At 36.1% G+C, this 25,577-nt stretch overlaps 1 protein-coding gene across 1 annotated transcript; it reads right to left on the minus strand.

Moving 5' to 3' along the window:
- Positions 1-940: 940 nt before the first annotated feature.
- LOC141344475 (single-stranded DNA-binding protein 3-like) lies at positions 941-25,577 on the minus strand. The gene is made up of 4 exons (XM_073849368.1): positions 25,400-25,577; positions 12,427-12,499; positions 9,028-9,089; positions 941-1,136 (listed from the first exon to the last, which is right to left on the minus strand). Exons 1-4 carry the CDS (start codon positions 25,453-25,455, stop codon positions 941-943), a joined length of 387 nt encoding a protein of 128 aa, XP_073705469.1. The 5' UTR covers positions 25,456-25,577.

Here is a 25,577-nt window from a genome sequence, read left to right on the forward strand (position 1 = left end):
ACAATGCAGTGGAAAGTTTTTTTTTGGGATTAAGTTAATTTTCATGGCAAAGAAGGACTATGCAATTCATCTGATCACTCTTCATAACATTCTGGAGTATATGCAAATTGCTATTATAAAAACTTAAGCAGCAACTTTTTCAATTTCCAATATTTATGTAATTCTCAAAACTTTTGGCCACGACTGTACTTAGACATATTTTATATAAACACAAACTTTCGTTTAGACAGCCCTAGTAAAAAAGTTTGTTTGTATCATTAACTTGTATTTATGTATATTATCAATATTATACAGGCTATAACTTGCATTTTAACCTGATAAATTCCTTTAATTTTGTTTGAGACACCTCTTGACTGATATTTTTTTTCAGACTAAGACAATCATACCTTAAAACATTAAAAATTGCATTGCAGCAGAGTCAACAACCCTTATATGACCTTCATTTTAACAGACATACGCATAAGCAAACATTTACAGTCAACCTGTTCTGAGCCGTCCGTCTATTCTTCCTGCTCTGACTCAAGCCCGCGGGCATCCCGACAACAACAACTGACATTTCATTATGGCTTTCACTGTTACTGAAATATTACATCTGTGAATGCACAGCATTCAGTATGTTAATCAGATTACATGTCTGTCTGTGCAAATTAAAGAATCGGCGCAAATCTGTGTTCTCGAGATGCTGCGTTATGAAAGCCTCCGCCGGAAAAATAAACGGAAATAAACATCCCATACTCGTCTTTCTAATGCACACAATTACATAACGTGAGCATTTTTAAAAAAAGGAACAAGCAGGAAGAAACACGATCTGGAACAAAACACCCATGTACACACACAACGCATCTAACACACACTAATTCACATGAAACCCTCGAATCAGCTCACTTCACCTTATGAAGCTTGTATCCTGTGACACTTTGGTAAGCAAATCTGCCTCGTGTCATTCACTAAACACCATCACATCAATAAATTTGGACAACAGATTGAGGCTAAGACCCGCCCCCAACACACATCGACATTGGACAAGAAGTAAAGTCTGCATGTTACTCACATAGTCGTGGAAGGCCTTGGCCTCGCTGGAGTGCTCGCAGGTCTCCCGGCGGTCTGGAGCCGCACAGTACAAATCCCAGAATACACTGCAACAGGAAACAGAACACAATGAGTCTTAAATACAACATATGAAGTCAAACACACACATACTACAAAAAAACCTGCACAAGCAGTCAATAAACTGCTCTGACTTCATCTGAGTGTGATTATTTGTTATGAAAGTTACATCAGCAAAGCCAGCATGGTAAAAAAGTCCAGTCAAACTTGAGCTGCATTCGTGAGACTCGCACACTCTTTTTCTCGCACCCGCTTGGCACAAACAGCAGGTTTCAGATCAATTAAGCCAGGGATTTCCTCAATTAAGAGTCTTTGGGTCCTGCAGGGCTGTTTGGAGGGGGAACAAGGTTTGCGTCCAAATGGTATTTTAATTACTGCACTGAAACTAAGTACCTGTTTAAATGGCCCAAATTAGATCGCTCCAGGTCTTCTGATATCGATTTAATGGATAACCTATAAAATCTCCTGGAAAAAAAAGGCCCGGCGGCAGGAGGGCTAAAGACTAACCACCGCCACACAACACACGCTTGCTGTTGCTCTCACCAAGAAAAGGAAAACAAATGTTGTTTATCAAAGGATATACTTATATCAAACAAAACTGTTTGGTGATATTATAGATGTGATTTGGACAACCTGTTGATATGACTGCTTTTGTGCCTTTTTGTGTTCTATGACTGCTTTTTCCCCCCCTGCAAATATTTAGCAGGATAAAGAACATTCCTGAACACTTGTACAGCGAAGTGAACGAGTAACACAGGAAAAGGAGAGAAAGAGAGGATAAAAATGAGGTACCCTTTGTATGTGGGGGAAGGGAACATTAATGGGAAGAGGAAACTAGAAACAGACATGGAAAGAGAGAGGGGAAAAAAGGAGGGAGAGAAAGAGGGGGATAGGAAGTGAGAGAGAAACATCTAAAACTTTAGGTAAATGGCTAGATAACAAGATTTAAGCTAATTAAACACAATTTTATATTATAAAACTGGCAACCACCTAAACGCACAGACACTTACAGTTTTCACATTTTGTTATGTTGCAGCCTTTTGTTAAACTGCTTTAAAATTATTGTTTCCAAATCAATCTACCATCCATACATCATAATGACAAAACAAAAACAGAGTTGTCACAACTTCGTAAATGTATTAAATTAAAAATAAACTAAATAAGTACATTGCATAAGTATTCATACCCTTTACTCAGTATTAGCTGAAGCACCTTTACAGTCTCGTCTTTTTGGGTATGATGCGACAAGCTTTGCACATCAACATTTGGCAATTATCTGCCATTCTTCCCCTAACCTCTTCACCTCTTAAGCTCTGTCAGCTTGGATGTGGTCTGGCAGACATTTTCAGGTTTCTCCAGAAATGTTTGATTGGGTTCAAGCCCAGACTGGAACACTCAAGGACATTCACAGAGTTGTCTATAAGCCACTCTTCCTTCGTGCTTTGGGTCATTGTCCTGATGGAAAGTGAACTTTCTGCCTACTCTGAGGTTCTGAATGTTCTAAACTGGGTTTTCATTAAGGCTATCTCTATATTTTGCTGTGTTGAGCTTTTCTTTTACTCTGACGAGTCCCTCAGTCCTTGTCGCTGAAAAACACGCTAATGTTTGTCCTTCTGTAGGTTTCTCCACATATGATCATGGAGCTCAACTAGAATGACCATTAGGATCTTGGTCACCAGTCTAACCAAAGCCCTTCTCCATCAATTGTTTAGTTTTGCCAGGAAGCCAGCTCTAGGAAGAGTCGTGATTGTTTCAAACTTCTTTCATTATGGATAATGGAGGCTACATGCTTCTGTGAACCTTCAATGCAGCAGAATTTTTTCTGAACCCTTCCCCAGATGAGTGGCTTGATGCAATCTTGTTTCTGAGCTCTATAGCCTTGCTTGTTTTGTTTTTTTCTCTGATATGCATTTTTTAGCTGTTAGACCTTTTTATTAAGATGTTTGTCTTTCCAAATCATACTCATTCAATTAAATTTGCCACAGGTTAACTCCACTCAAAATGTAGTAACATCTACAAGCAATATGAATGCTCCTGAGCTAAATTTCAACTGTCCCAGATAAGGGTATGAATACTTATTCAATGGAATCATTTCAGTTTTTTATTTTTAATAAATTTGCAAAGAAGTTAAAACCTGTTTGTTGCTTTGCCATAATGGTGTATGAAGTGTAGAATGATGTGGGGAAAAGCTATTTAAAGCAGTCTGACATAAGGCAGCAACATAAAATGTGAACAAAATAAAGGGGTATGAATACTTCCACAAGACACTGTAAATGTTAAACTATTAACATTAAATAATCCTTACAAAAACTGACCATGGTAACCACAGTTTCCATCAAAATACTGTAGCTCCAAGTTATTGTAGTACTACTGTACAGGATAACAGCAAATTATTAATAAACTCATTTGTTGGTAAAAGACAAAAAATTTAATTGACTCTGAATTTATAATATTTACAGATAATACCTTTTTTTTTAAGCATGCATTCAAGAAAGGAAAAAAAAATAACTCCGCACCAACTTTAAACAGCTGAAGCATTCTGTCAGCACACTTTACACCACAACCTGGCCACATGAAACGATATGCTTATGATTGTCTTTGAAGTATTTCATATAAAGTGCACGCATACTTTAGACAACTTGGGTGGTGCAATTTCTTCTATATTTCAGAAAGCAATTTATTCCTGTGAAGGCAAATCTGAGATCCAGCATCATTACTCCAGTCTTCAGTGTCACATGATTCTTCAGAAAGCATTCTAATATGCAGATTTGGAGCTCAAGAAACATTTTTTTTTTATCATTGTTGGAAAGGTTGCACTGCCTAATATTTTTGTGAAAACCAAGTCTTTGATGAATAGAAAACATTTCCACTAATATTATACAGTCTCATGTAGCAATAGCCAAAAATACACTGTATGGGTCAAAATTATCAATTTTTGTTTTATGCCAAAAATCATTAGGATATTAAGTAAAGATTATGCTCCATGAAGACATTTTGTAAATTTCCTACCGTAAATATATCAAAACTTAAGCGAGAAGAACCAAGAGCTTCATTTGGACAACTTTAAAGGCGATTTTCTCAATATTTCGATGTTTTTGCACCCTCAGATTCCATCAATGGAAAGCTTATTTATTCAGCTTTCAGATAATGTATAAATCTCAATTTAAAAAAACTGACCCTTATGACTGGTTTTGTGGTCCAGGGTCACAAATATGTCTTTATGGTCACTTTTAATCCATTTAATTTGTTCTTGGTAAATAAAAGTAACAATTTCTTTAAAAAAATAAAGTTTAATGGTTCAAACTCTAAACGTTTGAATGGTACTGTTGTTTTCTATAGGGAAAAGGGTGAAGCAATAAAACGTAAAGCAAAGACTTACGGTTGACTCGTACACATGGTCCAACCTCAAAACACCACCTGCAGGTTTGCCCGAATTACGTCATGGCACTTCCTTGCAAGCCAAACAATGCAATTACAATGAGTCAGGCTTTACGCGTGCCTCTGATGCTAATTGGAGGGAACTACATTCTCATGTTAATAGATTCTCTTAAACACTAAGCTCTTCTCTGGGGGCAATTAAGTAAATCCTAATGGCGAAGACAATACGAGACAAAAGCAGGGTAATACAGCCACATCCATACGTATATAGACCTTACAGTGAGGAGCTCTTTCGCATGTGTATTATTAGCAGTACAGTGATGTGTCATTTGCATTTGAGAAACGAGATAATCCTGACTCTCGGGCAGGCGTTGACCCTTAGGTACTGGAACATCCGGACGGTTTATGGATAATAACGAAGTTATGACAAATAGGAAATCCTCGCCGAATGAGCATGAGCAATATGAGGGAAGCAATTACAGCGGAGTCATCGAGCCTGACGCTTTCGTGAAGCTCTATGCCGCCACAAAGATTTACAAGGCGCTAACACATAGGAGGTGAGGTTTAACGACTTCACGTTCTTTTCTCAAATCTGCACTCATCCTCTTTTATCCTATATGACTACTATCCTGTCTTGACCCCCCTGGTCTCCCGCTGGCCCTCAGTTTGTCATTGGGCCACCCCCAGTGGAGCAGAATATAACCGAATTGGGCCGGCGGGGGATTCAGACACTTGCCACAAAGGGAGAGCAGTATGCAAAGAGTTAATCTGTGTTTGGGGTCTTTAACAGGAACAAAGGACAGCAGCAGAGACAAAGGTTGATGGAAGGGGTTTAGAAGAGGGATGGGCCATGTCTTTGCCCCACCATCTGGGCCTTTTGTTTGAAGGAGCAGGGTGGGAGAGCCAGGCCCAGGCAGACGTGCCCTTCGTAAAGGCGGCCTGACCCAATAATACACCCACTGCCACGGGTCAAACCGCAGCAGGTTAAACATACAGTTTGACGGCTGGTGTCACAGCCAAACTTAAGTCTGGATTAGTATAAATCAATACAGTGAAAGTGAATACAAACAATATTGTAGATGGTCTTGTAATAGATATACTCTCTCTCTATGGTGGAGTTGCTTTTGAGTAAACAGTGAGCATATTTTCGGTTTAACTGTATCTTTTATATTATTGTTTAACCAGATCAGGGTTCAACATTAATTTTATATCACTTTTTTAATGCATTTAAAAATGAAAGTAACTTACATTAATCATTTTAAATTTTCTAAATGCAAATGTATAATTTTTACATCATTTTTTATATTTATTTTAAAAAAATATTTTAAAAAATATAATTTATTATTAGAATTTTTACGCACTTAAATTTGCTGATAATTTACTCTTTCCCATGTCATCCAAGATATTTATGTCTTTCAGTTGAAAATAAAATAAGGTTTTTGTGGAAAACATTCCAGAACTTTTTTTTTATTTTCAAGGACTTCAATCAGAGATCTCACTTATGAGATCTACGGTTTAGCGATTATTTTGGTTTTTTCAGATTTTTTTTTCTTAAACAGTGGAAAACATCAAACTTTTCCACTCCCAACCAAAAAAGATTTGTGAAACCGATCCAAGATCCTGATCTGAAATAAATGATCCGTGCTAAGATCCCTGAAACCCGAATTGAATCAAATGATTCGTGAACCTGCACCAAATTCCTGATCTCAATAATGAATCGCAAACAATCATTTCAGATCAGGATTGATTTAAATGATTCGCGATCCTTGCTCCGAGTCCTGATCTGAATCAAATAATTTGCGATACACAAAGTTCCAATCTAAATAAAATAATTTGCAATACGCAACAGAAGTCCCAATCGAAATCAATTGATTCGGGAAACACAAAGTTATGATCTAAGTTAAATGATTCACAAACCTTTACCGAATTCCCAATCTAAAAAATGATTTGCAAACCATCAATTCAGATCAGGACTCGGAGAGCGGTTTGCGAATCATTCAAGTCGCATACTAAACTTCCGATCGAAATCAAATGATTTGCAATACGCAACCAAAGTCCCGATCGAAATCAAATGATTCGCAACACGCAAATTTTTAAGTCAAATGATTCACGAACCCTCTCTGAAATCCCGATCTGAATCAAATGATTCGCAACACACGATCTAATTGGAGCGCTTCGAAACAGTGAATCATTTTGCGACACAAGGGTTACTGATTTAGAGTTTCGAAAAGCTCTGTTTCACCCATCACTACGTGCTTTTTAAAATCATTACAAGTGATATCGATATTCGAAAACGAATGGCTCTTTTAGTTTGATCTGGTTTTTGCTAGTGAATCGCTTCAAATGAATGATCAAAGTCATGAGTCTGTGCAGTTCCAGCGTAAATGACTCACTCAATTGATTTGGTTCATCTGTTCTTCTTTTCGCATCTTCAGCCATGTTTACACAACACTGTCAGTACTACTACTTGCTTAACTCAATACTTTTATGACATTAACTGAAATACACAAAAAAGTATGATGTTTTTATAAATTGCGTGAAAAGATATGTGCTTATTGAAAAAATGTAAACACTGTCTTTCAATAATTCAAGCACTTTTCAAGTACCTATTCAGGAATATTTTCCAAGGTTTTCCAGGCCTTAAATTTCAAAAAGTCAAATTCAAATACTTCAAGCACTTTAAGCACCTTGTACGATCCCTAGGTCAACAAAATGCAGCTTCAAAGACCTCTACACGATCCCAGCTGAGGAATAAGGGACTTATCTAGTGAAATGATTGGTAATTTAAAAAAAAAAAATACTAAATTTATATACTTTTTAACCACAAATGCTCATCTTGCACTAGCTCTACAATGCACATCCGCACCTTCCCGCATTGCATAATCACATTGGAATGGTTTTAAGTGGTTTGTTCTATGTACTTCAGTTCACAAAGGTAGGGTAGAGCGAAAAAATCAAATTTTCTCTTCCAACTTCAAAATCGCCCAACATCGATGTTTTACCATCTTTTGTAAAGGGTGTTTGACTTTCTTTGCATGTTCACTTTGTAAACACTGGGTCAGTGTTATTTTATTTAGAAAATGACAGGTTGTTTCACTAGATAAGACCCTTATTCCTCAGTTGGGATCGTGTACACTGTAAAAAGTTTTCACCAGTTTCAACTTAAAAACTTAAGTTTAGCAGCTGCATTATAATTTTAAGTTAAATCAACTTAAAAGTACAAGTCATTTTAACTAATCGTATTATCGTGAGTTGAAATGAATAGTACTGTAGTTTGAAGTTGATCTAACTTAAAATTTTAAGGCAGCTGCTGAACTTACATTTTAAAGGTGCAATGCGTAATATTTAATATGATCTCTAGACAGAAATGCAATATAGTATACATAACTATGTTGTCAGGGGTGTATAAAGACCTTATTTAATGAACCATTATGTTTTTATTACCTTAGAATTATCAGTTTATATCTACATACACCGCGGGTCCCCTCACATGGAAGTCGCGGTATTGTTTCTACAGTAGCCCTAAACGGACAAACCGCTCTACAGATCGCGTTTCATCACTGTTGTTCTAGCGGAAAAACACTGACACAATGATGAACAAGTAACTGTAATATTCACAATAACATCGTTTTATTGAATTATTAAGTAAATATAATTCCTTAATTTACGTTTTAAAAGAAACCTCATTACTCTTTGCTGTCTAAAACGACGACATCTTAATCCGTGTGGGCCACCGTAGCTTCTGTAAAGGGAGGGGTGAGCGGTGGACGGGAGCCGTTGGTTGCAATTCACAACCTCACCACTAGATGCCACAAAAATCTACACACTGCACCTTTAAAGTTGAAACTTGTAACTTTTTACAGTGTAGAGTCCATTGAAGCTGCATTGAAACTGCAGTTTGGGCCTTCAATCCAATGATCCCCACTGAACTCCACTATATGGAGAAAAATCCTGGAATGTTTTCCTCAAAAACCTTTCTTTTCAACTGAAGAAAGAAAGACATGAAAGTGAGTATTATCATGAATATTAATTCTGGAGTGAACTACTCCCTTAATAACGCTACCAAGATTATCACGAGGTATTTTTGCGAATTCGACAAAATCTCATCTGTCAACCATCTAGATAACCGTATCTAGCTGACAAGTTTAAAAAGTTGACAGGCAGAATCCTCCATCCTTATTGTTAAGCCCTGCAGGTGCAATGCGATACTGTGACAAGCAATAAATCCTAACTCTTGAGTTTTTGCTTAAACCAGCCATAACGAGCGGTGCATGACGAGACATTTGAGGTTTGCTCAAACTAACTCTGAATAACAATAATAGTGATGCTTGTCTTAGTAAGCACTATTAAATATGTGCGGATGAGCTGTAAATTTGATAACTTCACGCAACATTTAAGCTGAAAAAGAACTTGCATTATGCCTGGATTAGACAAGATGTCAGAGCATCAATAATAAAACAAAACACACACTCATTAGTACTAGCGAGCACACAGACAGTTAAACAGCATGTTTAAAATATAAAGAAAACACATGAGACCTACCACCACCATGAATGGAGGAATCCAGGAGGCTCCCCTAGCGTAATGTTCTTCTCCCATCGGATCTACAACAGGCAGTGAGAAGGAAGAAACGAGAAAGAGAAAGAGACGCTGTGAGATTGTAGATAATGTAACATTTTCCTGTCAGACATTGCGCAGTCTGCTCTCTGACCCAATCCAGATCCCATATATCATCCCGCTTTCTCTACCACAACAACAGACTTGTTATCCTCGCATCCTTCTACGACACTGGAGGGTAAAATGTCATCAGCAGAGAGGGGAAACTCCTTCTGGAAAGGCCCTAGTATGTACCAGTTTGGGAATTATAATCCCAATGTGAAATGCGATGTGAAGTGATTTTGGTCTGAATAATAACAGAATGGTAGTTGCCATGCATGCGTGTTATCACCCTTATGTCATTCCTAACCTTTTCAAACCTTTTGTGGAAGACAAAAAAGATATTTTGAAATAATAAAAAAAAAAAAATGTTTTTTGTCCATATAGTGAGTTAATGGTGTCCAATGTTGTTTTGGCCCACACTGACTTATATTATACAGACAAACCAATTGAAATGCTCTTCAAAATAACTTATTTGTGACCCTGGACCACAAAACCAGTCATAAGGGTCAATTATTTTTTTTTATTGAGATTTATACACCATCTGAAACTGAATAAATAGGCTTACCGTTGATGTATGGTTTGTTAGGATATTACAATATTTGGTCAAAATACAACTATTTGAAAATCTGGAATCTAAGGGTGCAAAAAAATCGAAATATTAAGAAAACTGCCTTCAAAGTTGTCCAAATAAAGTTCTTTTACTAATCCAAAATTGAGTTGGATTATATTCACAGTAAGAAATTCACAAAATATCTTCATGGAACATGATCTTTATTTTATATCCTAATGATTTTTGGCATAAATGAAAAATTTAGAATTTTGACCCATACAATGTATTTTGGCTATTGCAACAAATATACCAGTGCTACTTAAGACTGGTTTTGTGGTCCAAAGTCACATTTTGTCTTCCGCAGAAGTTAGCATCTGCAATGCAAACATAATTATGACTAATGATTGTTTCAGACATTCCCGACTTGGCTCAAGGAAAATCCAGAGATTTGCAAATGCCCTCATCTCATAAATAAAACTATTGCGACTTAAATGTAGTGCACATTCTTGGCTGTCTTTACTCAGCTTCATCCTGGTCAATCCACAAAGGTGGAGGCCTACAGCAGGCTTTAGCGATCCAAAGCCACGACCCTTAAAATTAATCATGGCTTCTGTTTTTCCAACACTTCATTCAGGCCTTGGGGCTCGCTTTCACTCTCCATCCTTTCTGCTTGTGTGGAAATGACCAGGGTGACTCTCATTAAGGCCATAATCTCAGTGTATTTAAGAAACGTTTTCCTTTGTAATAGGTGAGTAGAAGGATCTGAGCTGACCGTGGAAAGTGCGAGGAAAAAATTAGCCTATTATAACAATTATATATGGATGATTACACAGGAAAATGTAGAAAGAAAAAAAAGAAAATCTAAGAGGATAGAGAAGATAGGTTTGTTCACTGCAGCTGAAAGTGGATTACCGAAGCAGGTCTGAAGGTTAAGAACACATTATCAGTCAATTTCACCTCGTCGGCCTGCCAAACGGCACGATAAACATCTGACCAACTTGTGGTGCTTTGAGAAGTGCTGCAGAAAGTCAGGAAAACAAATGCCGCAAAGCAGCAGAGATGCCGCCAAGCCAACAGGGAGGAAAAACACCCTGGGGTAACAGAGCAATGGACGGAAATGACTGCTCACAAACAAACGACAGCAACTAAATGTCCTGCCGGTTGGTGTATCATAAACAGCTATTACCTGAAAATTAATACATTTGCATATGGTTGGTGCACACACACTGGTCCATAGATTCTCAGACAGTAGAAATATGGGAAGAAGGTCAAGTGTACATCTGTAAATTGATGCAGAGTGTCAATGTTCTCATTAAAGTGAATATCTGGAATGTTTTAGGATATTTCCTGACACAAACAACAAAATTAAATGGATTCTACGGTTCTCATTTAAATGTGGAGCAACACAAACCCTGAAAAATGTTACTGTGGCAGTACAGCGCAGAATCACAACATCCAACCCATTCAAATGAAACAAGTGGATTCAATTTGGATTTTATAGCACTGCCGAAAAGAACAAGCTTGATAGGAAACATGCTTTTGTAAGTGTTGCCATATCACCACATTAGGAAAAATTTGTGTATTCTAATGCTTGACACATTGCACAAAATATTTATTGTGTAATATGCCAGAAATACATAGTATGGGTCAAAATTATAGATTTTTCTTTAATGCCAAAACTCATTAGGATATTAAGTAAAGATCATGTTCCATGAAGACATTTTGAAACTTCATGTGAAAAATTTAAAGGCGATTTTCTCAATATTATGATTTTTTTTTTTTTGCACCTTCAGATTCTAGATTTTCAAATAGTTGGATCTCAGCTAAATATTGGCCTATATCCTAACAAACCACACATCAATGGAAAGCTTATTTATAGATATTATTTATATTATTTCAGCTTTCAGATGATGTATAAATCTCACTTTTAAAAAACAGACACTTATGACTGGTTTTGTGGTCCAGGGTCACATACTATGTAAAAATACTGTGTTGAGCGAGTGTAAATAAAATCAATATTATTTATGTATATATTTATATTACTTGATTACAAAAAAGGCAACTTGGTGGATGATGATTTACACATGTTTTCTAACTAAAATATCTACTAAACTTATACTAAATAGGGCTCTATGAGTTCCATTTGATTTTATTTATTTTTTTTCCGGAAAAAAAAAATTGTTTTGTTGTTTTCTTTTCAGATTTCATTTTTACCATTTCAATTTTTCTGGACTCTTTTAATGGTTAAATTTAATTTGATTAATCAAAAAAACATGTGCAATTAATGAAACTTGAACAAATTAACAGCAGTTTCTCAAAAGTTTAGCAAAAATTTAATTTTTCTGTTTTCCATTTTACTTTTCTGGATTCCGTTTACTGTTTTAATTACATTGTAATAATTAAAAGAATCTCTAATTAATTGATTTTATAAAAATTAGTAGTTTATTTATTTATTCATAAATACTATGCATTTTTTGTAAATAAATAAAGCCATAAAACATCAAGTTATCTTTTAATCAAATAAAAATTAAACAAACATGCAGGATTTATATTTAAGTAGTCTTTTTGTGTCTTATTAATATTATGAGACACAAGTCCATATCAGCAAATTCAATGACATTCCACATTCTACAGAAAATGTTTGACTGGATTCTGCATTTCTGCATCGCAGAAATCATAGGGTCCTACCTACAGAATCTAAAGTGTGTGTTTGTGTATAACTAGAGTCTTACCTCGGAAAGGAAGGTCTGTGCTGATTTCTGGGCTCCAACATGCAACAAGTACTCGTACACGTATAAAGCTAATCTAGAAGAGAACAAGAAAGAAACAGGTGTTATACTCAGTGCATGATGTTGACTTAATTGAGAAGGAAATGCTAGAACATTCTGAAAGTAAGAGAAAATAACTTCAAGATAAAAAGAAAAAGCATACAATTTAAATAATAAACAATTTTCATTTAATAACAAAAACATATATATAAAATAGTACAAATTCACTAGTTTACACAATATGTGTGTGCTATGTATTTCCATTTACTTGTAACACACTAACATTGAACTTAACGAAAATCAAGTGCAAGTCAAGTTCCCTGTGCAGCAGTGTTGTTTTTGACAACCATCTTAGATTTAGTCTTAGTCTTAGTCTTTTGGACTAAAATGCTTCTTAGTTTTAGTCAAATTTTAGTCACTTCTATATGTGATAGTTTTAGTCCAATTTTAGTCGACAAAGTCAAAAAGGTTTTAGTCTAGTTTTAGTCGACGAAAAGTCAAAAAGGTTTTAGTCTAGTTTTAGTCAAAAAAAAGGGAAAAAAGTAGTCTTTTAACAAATTAATGTAGGTCAGTAAATATTTTGCTGTTGGGTAGTGTCACTTATAAGTTCTGAAAATAGCAGATCTATAGTTCAACACAATGTGAGCTTCCGGATCTACTATTTTCACCAATAATTACAATAATGAAGGAATGTTTTAGAACATAAAAGACAAACAAGGATGGAATGCTAAAACGGCTTGCCATACTAGTATAGCAAAGAGTATTTAATGCTAAAACGGCTTGCCATAGCGTCAGATACTTTTTAAGTTTTAATTGGCATGCACAATAAGCGGAAATGTCATGCATTTTAAACGTCTGACGGACCACCCACTAACATTTTCGTCTATTCTTGTCTCGTCAACGAAAACTCACACACGTCTCGTCATGTTTTAGTCATCAACGAGCCATTTTTATCTCGTCATCGTCTCGTTATCGTCATGAAAAAAACGAAAACAACACTGCTGTGCAGGTCACTATTTGTGTTGCTGCCTATATAGAGTGTCGAAATCAGCCACTTGTAAGGTCACCATGTTGCCTTTGGTAGCTGCTTATGTAGGTAGCTCACAACGTTTTAGAACAAAGATAAATACTTTTAGTCCCCAACTGCGTGCTGTCACTCTAGTTCAGAAGTTGTACAAAAGTTTCAGACACAAAAATCAGTGGCTATGGACAACTCACTAGAGATTGTTGATTATACAAGTGCACATGCACACACAAAACACCCATCAACCGCATCGGCCGCATGTCCGATCTCCACAGCCTGTTTGCTCCGTGAAAAGAACAGAAAGATCAGCCAAAGCATGCATAGCTGGAGTTGTCACGGCGATCTGACGGCACCATTGCGGTTCTTGTGTTTTTGTCATTTTCTGTATCCATTATGTCTGTTGTTTAGCCGCTTGGGCTAGCAATTACCCAGCTCCCAGTGTACCGCAGGGCTGAAACCATACCATCCCTCTGCTCCTATCCTTTCCCTTTTCTCTTCCATCAGCCATGAGGGAAAAAAAGCCCTGCAAAGCTCTCCTGGCAAAATTACATTCAGAGACAGGCACAATTTGGAAGAAACACGGCTTTCGCCTGGCTACGGTGCATTTGGGCCAAAAACATTTATTTCCATCATGGGTAAAGCAATAATGGCATACACAAGAGTGACTCTTCCATGAGGACGTGTGTTCATGTCCAAATCTGATGTTTCAACAAGGAGATAACTGGTTTGGTCATTTGATGTAAAATTAAACAAAGTATATGGATCACCCAAAAATGGCAAAGCTGCCATAATTTTTTTCACTCATGTTCCAGTGATATTTGTTACCCACAAAACCAGTCTTAAGTAGCAAGGGTATTTGTAGCAATAGCCATGGCCAAAAATCATTAGAATATTAAGTAAAGATCATGTTCCATGAAGATATTTTGTACATTTCCTACAGTAAATATATCAAAACTTAACTTTTGATTAATAATATGCATTGCTAAGAACTTCATTTGGACAACAAGGCGATTTTCTCAATATTTTGATTTTTTGGCACCCTCAGATTTCAGATTTTTAAATAGTTGTATCTCGGCCAAATATGGTACTATCCTAACAAAGCTATCAGATAATGTACAAATTTCAATTTAAAAAACTGACCCTTATGACTATTTTTGTGGTCCAGGGTCACATTTTACAAAAAATATTTATATACTGTTTTTTGTTCATACAGTGAAAGTCAATAGGGTCCAGTGTTGCTTTGGACCCGACAGACTTTAATTGTAAGAATAAAAACAGCTGAAACATTCTTTAAAACATATTTTGTTATGTTCCACAGAAGAAAGAAAGTTTTACAGATTTGAGGATGATAACATGACATTTTTTTTATTTTTGGCTGTACTATCCCCTCAAGATATTTTTTGGCCCTTTTTAATTTTTATCAATTGATAGAGTGAGATTGAGAACAGAAAATGAGAAACAGAAAATGAGAAACACAAAAAACACAAGCCAGATTCAAACTGGTGTTACCCACATGAGCACCATGTGCTAACCATTACTATTAAAAAATAAAATAAAATAAAAAAACATAAAAACCATTGTCAATCTTGTAATCTATATAATTCAAGGTTTTTACTGTTTTCTAAAATTATTAAATATTTTTAAAGGAAATAAAGCTGAAATTAAAATAAATATTTGGCCGAGATACAACTACTTGAAAATCTGGAATCTCAGGGTGCAAAACAATCAAAATACTGAGAAAAATCACCTTTAAAGATGTCCAAATAAAGTTCTTAGCAATGCATATTACTAATCAAAAATTAAGTTTTAATATATTTATGGTACAAAATTCACAAAATATCTTTATGGAACATGATCTTTACTTAATAACCTAACGATTTTTGGCATAACAGAAAAATTAAAATCAATAATTTTGACCCATACAATGTATTTTTGCCTATTGCTACAAATATACCCATCCTACTTATGACTGGTTCTGTGGTCCAGGGTCACGAATTAGATGGAAAACTAATTTCAGTTTAGTTTAAGTTAAAATACTTAATTCGAAAACATTTATTAAAAAAAAAAAAAAACTAATCCAAAACTATAACTGAAATAAAATAAATGAAACCTAAAGAGTAATATTAAAAAAAAAAAAAATGACAAAAGCAAAAATACAATAACTGAAAATACAAAAATAAAGGCAATTTATAAGGCAAGTTATAAACTGTAATAGTATATAAATAATACTAAAAAAAACACTGATCTGATTGAGCCTTCTCTCCAACACATACAGTGGGCAGAAAGCGTGTATTTGTGTGGGAGCAGGAAGCTTTCCCAGGCATCAGCGAGGAGGTGAATGAGTCAGTGGAAGGAGGCGCCCAGGGTGGCAGGCTCATAAATAGCAGAGGAGAGCTCCCTCTGATCAGCCAGTCAATGACTGTGATAAAGTTGGATATGAAAGACAGGGAGGAGATCCAGCGCTCCATCACTGCACAAACACTGACGCGCTGGCGCAGGAGAGTGACCAGAATGACAATGCCTCCCACTGAGACACAGTGGTGGAGGGAGAGTCAACGACGACCATAAAACTGGGGATAAAAGGTTCAAACAAAGTCCATCTAAAAGTACTAATGCCACAAAGGATCTACGGCATTAGCAAGTCAGCAATATCTACTTGTAAGGTTTTAAACTTAAGCTACATTGGTTTACCTGTTAGGCATGATGAACAGAAGTTGGGGTGGGCGATATAGCAAAAAGTGCACATCTTTGTGTGCAAAAGAAAACAATAACAACAACAATTTGGCTAAACAACTCTTCTGTGCCAAAAAGTATTTTTGTAGCTTCATAAAATTGTGGTTGAACCACTGATATCACATGGGAGTATTTTAATGATGTCCTTACTACCTTCCTGGGCCTTGAATGTGTCAGTTGTGTTGCTGTCTATGCATGAGTATGTGTTCTAAAGATGAGCAAAGGTCTTACAAGTTTGAAACGACATGAGTATAAGTAATGACAGAATTTTCATTTTTGGGTGAACAAGCCCTTTAAGACTAATGAGCCAAACTAAATATGTAGCTATATTAAGGTAACAAAAGAATGACAAAACATGTACATCCAGAATAACAGGCCAGAAAGTTACAGAAACTAGAGGGAGAAAGTATTAAACGGCTTCAAAGAAGAAACTGGCCCTAAGTTGTTCGTTTTTGGAACTGTGGAATAATTATTTATTTAGCAAAAGCCATTTCAGTGAATATCGCTATACATTTCAAAGCCTTGCATTTGAACGGCACCCATGACACTCGTTCAAGCTCTGTTAAAGAGCTTAGTCAGGAAAGATGCCATATTTAATTTTACATGAATGAAAACGAGGCTGTTAGGGTATAGTCCACTCAGATGTACAGTCTGTTCAATAGCCACATCTTTTTCTTCTCCAGAAATTTTCTGAAAAAGATATTTGCAATATAAACAAGGTACACAAGTGTGAATAACTAAACATACAAACTAAACATCTGTCCCTCACAGCCATTTTCATTTGTGCAAAGTGTTTACAAAGCAAACATGCAAAGGTAAAAAGGGTAAAACAACGATGTCAGTTTGAAGTTGGAGGAGAAACTGAGATTTAAGAGTTTATCACCTTACCCTACTGTTTTAAACCGAGGTACACAGATACAGAACTAACCACGTGTGACCTTTCCAACGTGACCAATTATGAAAATGACCAATCGTTTTACAAGATAAGACCCTTATTCCTTGCCGTGTAGAGCCCTTTCGAAGCTGCATTGAAACTGCAATTTGGACCTTCAACCCATTGGCTCCCATTGAAGTCCACTATAAGAAGAAAAATCCGGGAATGTTTACCTCAAAACCTTAATTTCTTTTTGATTGAAGAAAGAAAGACATGAACATCCTGGATGACATGGGGGTGAGTAAATTATCAGGAAATTTGTATTCTGGAAGTGAACTAATCCTTTAAAGGTCCCATATTGTACACATTTCTGTAGGTTTATTTTAGTTGTTGATGTCCTTAAGAATATATATTTGCGGTATAAGTGCCAAAATCCATCTCAATATATTTTTACAGCTCCTTTTTTAGGAGCTCTGTCAAAAACAGGTCGATTTTGGCCCGTCTAATTAATATTCATGAGCCTCTCTTCTGATTGGCTTGTTGTTTTCTGAGTGACGCACAGCCAGGCCAACCACAGGTAACTACGTCATGTATGCTGTAAGCGAGCTCAGAGCAATAGAGAGAGTCTAGCCTGCTGATACTCAACAGGATATTTCAGAATGATCATTAATATTTTTTCTTTTTCAAACGCCGAATGCAGTAAGCTACATAACTGTTGCTTTAGTAAAGCATTCACAATGCGCGCTGATTCTGGAAAATTACGGGAACGAGCGCTGTGTGAACAAAAGCCAGAACCATAAAGGCAGTGTTGTAGTGATGATGCACGTTATCATGCGACTCTTCACCACGAAAAAATACGTGCAAAGTGGAATGAAGCGGCGATCGGGCAGAGCCAACTCCTCACTATCAGCGCTGAAGCACAGTTTGTTCAGGTTAGTTTCAGTTTAGTGAAACGTACGCGTCGCATTACATCTCGCATCCAAACGTCACATGTCTTTATGGGTTGTGTGTAAAGCACGCACAGATTCCGGAAAACAACTGTGAATGAACCAAATCAAACAACTCCGGAACAAATCATGGGACACATTATCTGTGTATTTACCGGAATGGCTGTGTGAAAGAGGCTGAAGTTGACGTGCCAGTGGTCTCTTATATTCACGTTGTTCGGAAGCCTGTGTAATGATGTAGTTTTCTGACATCCATGGACTGAACAGCGTTTTCTCGACTTGTTTTTGTGTTGTTGTTGCTCAACAATGGAATGGATGCATTGTTGTCTGGGTTTGACAAAAGGAGGGTGGGACAGTGGTTGGTGCTGAGGTGGTGACTGAAGGCGGTGACTGAGTAGATCGGACGTCACATCGTTACGGAAGTCACAGCGTTTCGTGAAAAGAAACAGCTACTTTAAGCAGGCTGTGTGCAGTTTACTGTGGATTGACTGCTTTGAAACTCATATGGTAGTTACATAGCACCTAGACCTCAGTTATCATGAAAAAAGCCAGGAAATTTCGATTTTGACAATATGGGACCTTTAAGCATATCACTCTAAAGTCCATACCTCTATGCATACCCTCTGTAAGAATAAACAAAAACATGTTGGATATAATTCCACCATGAAAATTGAACACAATGTGTTTGTTAAACTCAAAATGCAAAAGACAGCAGACGCACTGTTGACAGTGGTGCATCATTATATCCAGTTATGTACTGGTCATGAAATTGGGGCAACACACCAAAATTATTTTGCGTCCTGAAGTAAAAGTTACATATCTCTGACTGACTTACTCCTGAACAATTTAATTAAGACAACTGTTCCACTTTGCAATTTGCTAGTCACTTATCTCACTACCTGTGAGACAAAACAAGGTTTAGGCACGCCAAAGGTTTAGGCACGCCAAAAGGGGTTCGACCTCTGGGCTTGAAGAAAACATCTAGCAGCTGCCATCTGTTTAAATATGAGGGAAGCGCGAGACGATCTGGATCAAACTGTGGATTCCCAGGAGTGGGCTGATAAAAATTTCATGGCAGGGAGGCCCATGTGATCTGGGTGGAGGGGGGAACTGTGTGCTTTGGTACAGGGTACCAGCACCTGGCCCTGATGCATTATTGAACACCATCCATTCAATTGCGACTTCAAGGAGCACCTTGCGTAGAGTTGTCAGGAACATTGAGTGCGAGAGCCAAAAACAGGACCTCTGGATTCTGAAGGTCCCATTTGGAGGACCAAACACTTAAAGACATCACAGAGCGATGGGAACAGGGAACTACAGCTGAGAAAAAGAGCAGAGACTACAAGCAATGCTGGGATACGGCCAAAATAAATTAGATCAAGTTCATTAGACAAGTTAATCACAGTAATTTCAGCTGGATAACAACAAGTACAGTTTTGACAACAACCTCAATATGTAAGTATGTAAATATTGAGACAGTTAAAGAGGAACAATTCTGTCATTAATTTCAAAGACCTTCGTTCATCTTTGGAACACAAATTAAGATATTTTTGATGAAATTCAAAGCTTTCTGACCATGAAAAAACAGCAACACAACTGACACGTTCAAGGCCCAAAAAGGTAGTAGAGACATTAAAATAGTCCATGTGGCATCAGTAGTTCAACCTTGATTTTATGAAGCTACGAGAATACTTTTTGTGCCCAAGGAAAACATAAATAATGGCTTTATTCAACAATTTCTTCTTCTTTTCTTGAAACAAAAGATAATAAATTGCTGAATAAAGATGTTATTTTTGAATATGATTTCGACTGAGGTGAAAATTCCTGGAAATTGAAGCAATTTCGCCATTTTTCCCAAAACAAAATTTGGTTAGTTTTGGCCATGATTGGAATAGTTTTGAGTTTTGAGTTTTGAATTGGGCTGGTTTTTACGCAGACCTGGCAACCCTACGCTACCAGTCAAAAGTTTTTGAACAGTAAGATTTTTTATGTTTTTTTTTTAAAGTCGTCTCTTCTGCTCACCAAGCATTTATTTGATCCAAAGTAGAGCAAAAACAGTTAAACTTTGAAACATTTTTACTATTTAAATGAATTGTTTTCTAGTTTAAAAATATATTTTAAAAAGTAATTTATTCCTGTGATTTCAAAGCTGATTTTTTTGCATCATTACTCCTTCAGAAATCATTCTAATTTTCTGATTTGCTGCTCAAAAAACATTTGTTATTATGTTGAAAACAGCTGAGAAGAATTTGAGGTTTCTTTGATGAATAGAAAGTTTAGAAAAACAGCATTTATCTGAAATAGAAAACTTTTGTAACGTTATAAATGTCTTTATCATCATCCTTGCTAAATTAAAGTATTAATTTCTATAATCCCCCCAAAAAATAAAAATAAATAAAGATTATACTGACTCTGAGCTTTTGAATGGCAAAGTGTATAATGTTACAAAAGCTTTTTATTTCAAATAAATGCTCATCTTTGGATCTTTCTATTCATCAAAGAGTCCTGAAAAAATGTACTCAACTGTTTTAAATATTGATAATAATAATAATAATAAAAATGTTTTTTGAACAACAAATCAACCTATTAGAATGATTTCTGAAGGATCATGTGACACTGAAGACTGAACTAATGATGCTGAAAATGTAGCTTTAATCACAGGAATAAATTACATTTTAAAATAGATTCAAATAGAAAACTGTTATTTTAAATAGTTAAAATATTTCACAATTTACTGTTTTTGCTGTACTCTGGATCACATAAATGCCGGCGGCTTAGTAGAGACTTCTTTAAAATACATTAAAACTGTTCAATAACTTTTGACTGGTAGTGTACACAGAAGTTTTCCAAAGAATAATGAGTGACAGAAGTTTCAATGTTGCCTTTAAGTCTGTTTATTTTTCACTAGTACATGATCAACCAAGTGTAAAATATTAATTGTAAACACTAAATCAGAAAAGTAAAGCCTACCTTTGCTCATTTAGCCACATAATTTAAGATAATGTTCATGTCTCCAGCACAAACAGTGTGAAAAAGGCAACCTGCTGAATGTAAAACGTACAAGCAATAGTAATAGTAATACTTGCTTGCTAAAAAAAAAAAAAAGCAATACATTCTATTTTAAATTTAACCACACCATTCAAATCCATCTGTCTTTATATGCCAGGCTCTCTCATATTTAAATGACTGAGAGCAGGTGTTAATGTATGCAAACCTGATCAGCAAAATCTAAATGGTGCGCTCTCTCTCCCGAGGAGCACAGGACATATAAAGAGCCATATTATGGAGATGGGGAGGGGGTGGAGAGACCGTGTCGCTGGCTGGGGCCTCAGGAGCCTGCGGCATGCCGTCTTAAAGCTCAGCCTCCCTGTTCAAAAGCCCAGAAAAGAGGTCTGCTGGAGGGAATGCCCTGGGGGACGACCCGCAAGTCTCTCAGCCCCTTCCCCCTCAGTTTTTTTCAGATCCACAGTCTCCCTCTGGGAGAAAGCCCTGCCGATCGGAGGCGTTCAGAAGAGTCCAGTGATGTTGGAGTAGTTTAGTATAGGTGGGTTTGTTTTGAGGTGAGCGAGGTAAAAAGAGCTGATGTTACGGTACTGCTGGAACATAAGGACTTTCTGCAAAATAGCCTCACCATGACTCCTTGTAGCACTGTGGGGAGTCTCGTGCGCGCTGGGAACATTAAACACAGGTCAGATTGCTTGGCCTACAATATAATGCCAGGTGCGAAACACTATTTTCATAGCACTTTTTCCCCTTACTCTCAAAGAAGGAAAAGGGCCATTAAACGAATAGCTCACCCAAAAATTAAGCGTTTATCTCAAATAAAACACGCCGCAGCCTGGATGTCAATAACATCAAGCAGCATTGGTTTCAAGTCTTGTGATCTGACATTATGATGTGACAACTGTAGCATACATGTGACCCTGGACCACAAAACCAGTCATAAGGGTCCATTTTTTTTTACATTGAGATTTATACATCACCTGAAAGCTGACTAAATAAGCTTTTAATGGATGTATGATTTAGGATACGACACTATTTGGTCGAGATGCAACTAATTGAAAGTCTGGAATCTGTAGATGCAAAAAAACAAAATATTGAGAAAATCGCCATTAAAGTTGTCCAAATGAATTTACAAAATATCTTTACTTAAAATCCTAGAGTTTCCAGACTGGTTTTGTGGTCATGCGTTTCATGAATTATTTGATGTAAGAAAAAATAATAACAATCAAATCAAATAAAAATCACACACAAAAAAAGTGATATAGTTTTAGAAAGTGTTATTATTGCAAATAAAAACTAAATGAAAATATTTCCATTAACTGAAATGAAAAATAGTTTTAGTTTTTGACAAATTGTATACTAACTTTTAAAAATTTGGCTCAGTAAATCCAACAACGCATTAAATTGATCAAAAGACAGTAAAGGCATGTATAATATTACAAAAAGAGATATTTCAAATAAATTCAGTTCTTTTGAAGTTTCCATTTATCCCAAAAAAAAAAAAGAACAAAATTGAACAACAAGAAGAAAAAAAAAAAAATCACAAAAGTATTAAACAGCACAACTGAATAACACTGATAATAATCCATACCAGGAATACATTTTATTTATAATAGTTATTTTAAATGGTAATAACATTTCACAATATTATTGTTTTTATTGTAACCAAATGTTGAGCATAAGAGACTTTTTCAGAAAACAGTCTAACCAAACATGAACTTTTGTATGTTTTTAAAAAAAATTAAACATTTGTGACCCTGGATCACAAAACCAGTCATATAAGTCGATATTTTGAAATTGATTTTAATATAAATAAGCTTTCGATTGATGCATGGGAAAAAAAATATTCAAAAATAATACTGCATATTACTAATCAAACATCAAGTTTTGATATATATACGATGGTAATATTGTTTTTGAAAAAGTCTGTTCTTACCAAACACAAAGTTTTGAACAAAAAAATTTAAATGATCGATTTTTTTCTTTCACACCAAAAATTATTAGGATATTTAAGTAAAGATCATGTTCCATGAAGATATTTTGTAAATTTCACAACAAATATATCAAAACTTAATTTTTGATTAGTAATATGCATTGCTAAGAACTTAATTCTGACAACTTTACAGGTGATTTTCTCAGTATTTAGACTGTTTTTTTTTTTCATACATCAATAGAAAGCTTATTTATTCAGATAATTCAGATTTCAGATAATATATAAATCTCAGTTTCAAAAAATTTATCCTTATGACTGTATCAATATCAAACAAATAATAACCCTGGACTAGTTTCATTGTGAATTTACAACTTTTATGCAGGTTGACTATCCACTATATGCCACTGTATGGAAAACATGTATTGGAAATTATTCCAAAATGTCCCATTGTGTCTTCCACGTAAATATTAACAGCATAACCATTTGAAATGACACAAAGGTAAATAAGTACGTTAGGATGAAACCTCCCTGTAGAAGAGTTCGCTCAGGGATGTGACATTTTTCATTACACATGAACCAAGGTGAGGACAAATCAGATGACAGTTTATGACAGCTCCAAAGGAAAATCTCTAAAACGTATCGGCAGAGATAAACGGGTCCCCGCGTTCCGCTCTCATCACAACAGAGCCCACACGGAGTCCTCGCATCAAAGAAATCTGCCAAATGTATGCCTTGAGCACACCTGACATCTCGCCCGAGGCTCTCTGATAAAACCATCTTTAAACATGAATGAATCACACATAACCGTCCTACAAAGGCACCGTTAGGAAATCATGTTTTCAACCCTCCTATCAATTATTCACCCAGCGCAGACGCATGAGACAAGGGAAAAGGGTGAAAATGACAAGTTCCTAAAAAGTTCTCTGCAAAACCAAAGCGCCGCATCCTTGAATCAACTCTGCCAAACTGAGAACCCATCTGCTCTTTTGGCCAGAAATTGTTCTTTCAAAGGATCCGTTTTTCACTAATTGGATTTTAGAGTGCTTTAATGCTCTTCCACAAGTTGTAATTTAAAGTTTATACCTGATATGTAACTCCTCAGTACTGAGAATACAAACTTAACAACCAATCGAAGTTTAGCAGAAATTATGTTTAACATACACCGTTCATTCAAGCCATTTCTGGACATGCAAAAGGCCTTGAACATTCAGCATACTGTGATTTTAGCTGGTACTTTCCATTTAAGCACCTTAAAGTTTGTTGTCTAACTCTGATCATCATCATTTTGAATTCAGACCTGAATTCAAGATGTTTCAACAGAACCACTGCTGCACAAGCGGATTACAGGTGCAGCTGAACCAACCCAAGCAACTATTTAAAAAAAACGCAAAATCACACAGATTATAAGAACATCATCTTAAACTAAAATATGGACTATATAAAATATGCTAATCTAAAAGAAACTTTTAGACAACCTTACAAACCACTAAAAGTTTTACGGCCACAAAAATATGCTGTAATTTGAAATTAGTCAAAATATACATTTTATTCAAAGGGTTTCTGCATTTTTTTAACCCATAACTTTTACATGACCTTTCCAATCATTCATAATCACCAGATAAAGCATTTTAAAATTGATTTCAGGAATAAATTTCCATTTACAGGCGCCAAGCTTTTAAATGAATAATGTAAACAATTAAACTTATTAGTGCAGCGTTTCCTCTGGCAAGCTTTACTCCACAAAAAAAAAAACAATAATAGTTGCTTAAACATTGCAGAGCTTAAATATCCCTATGGAAATATGTATGGCTTCATGGAAATCATCCTTCCCTGATATTTCCAGCCTTGTTTAAACTACACTGTCCACATACTTTGATAAAGCGTCACAACATGCATGTCTGTATGTCTTGCAACTGCTGTTTTTGCACACCAATACAAAACGTAAGAAACTGAGCATTTATAACAACTTAAAGTAGTACAAAGCTCAATGAATAACAGTAATGAGCAAGTGTTTTAAACCAAGTAAAATCTTGTATTGTCACCAACTCACTCAGCAAATCCAGCTATTTCAGATAGTCCAAGATGAGATCTTGGGACTCCTGTATCTCATGCACAAGAAGCATCTCAGCATCTATACTATGCATTGATCCAAACCTTCCACAAACTCTTATCTGCATCTGCACGGTACAATCTTTCATGTAACATCTAACAGTTACCCGAATGCGTGATAAAGTTGCTCTAAAGCAAGCACAACTAGCATGCACAAACAAAACAGCTGTGCAACACAGCTAGATAGACACCGCACAAGAAACTACTTCGTAAAGTGTTAAGAGTCGCCGATAGCCGTCTCATGCAATGCAGCGGATGCATCAGAGAACGTGCAGGTTTTTGCTGTATATGTGACAATGCACAAATTGACTTACTTCTCTCTGGCTTGACTATCGGATGGAACGACAGCTCCTTTCCCTTTGGCGTACATGGTGGACTCTGTTTGAAGACTTTTAACCTACTCAACACCTGTCAAAGGAAGCGGCCAGGAAAACGGTCTATCTCCATAGCTACCCGCTTAGTGTTTTCCTCCCTTTTCGTACATCTCCAGCA

This window comes from Garra rufa, chromosome 10 (assembly GCF_049309525.1).
Source record: "Garra rufa chromosome 10, GarRuf1.0, whole genome shotgun sequence".
In the NCBI taxonomy this organism is placed as follows: domain Eukaryota; kingdom Metazoa; phylum Chordata; class Actinopteri; order Cypriniformes; family Cyprinidae; genus Garra; species Garra rufa.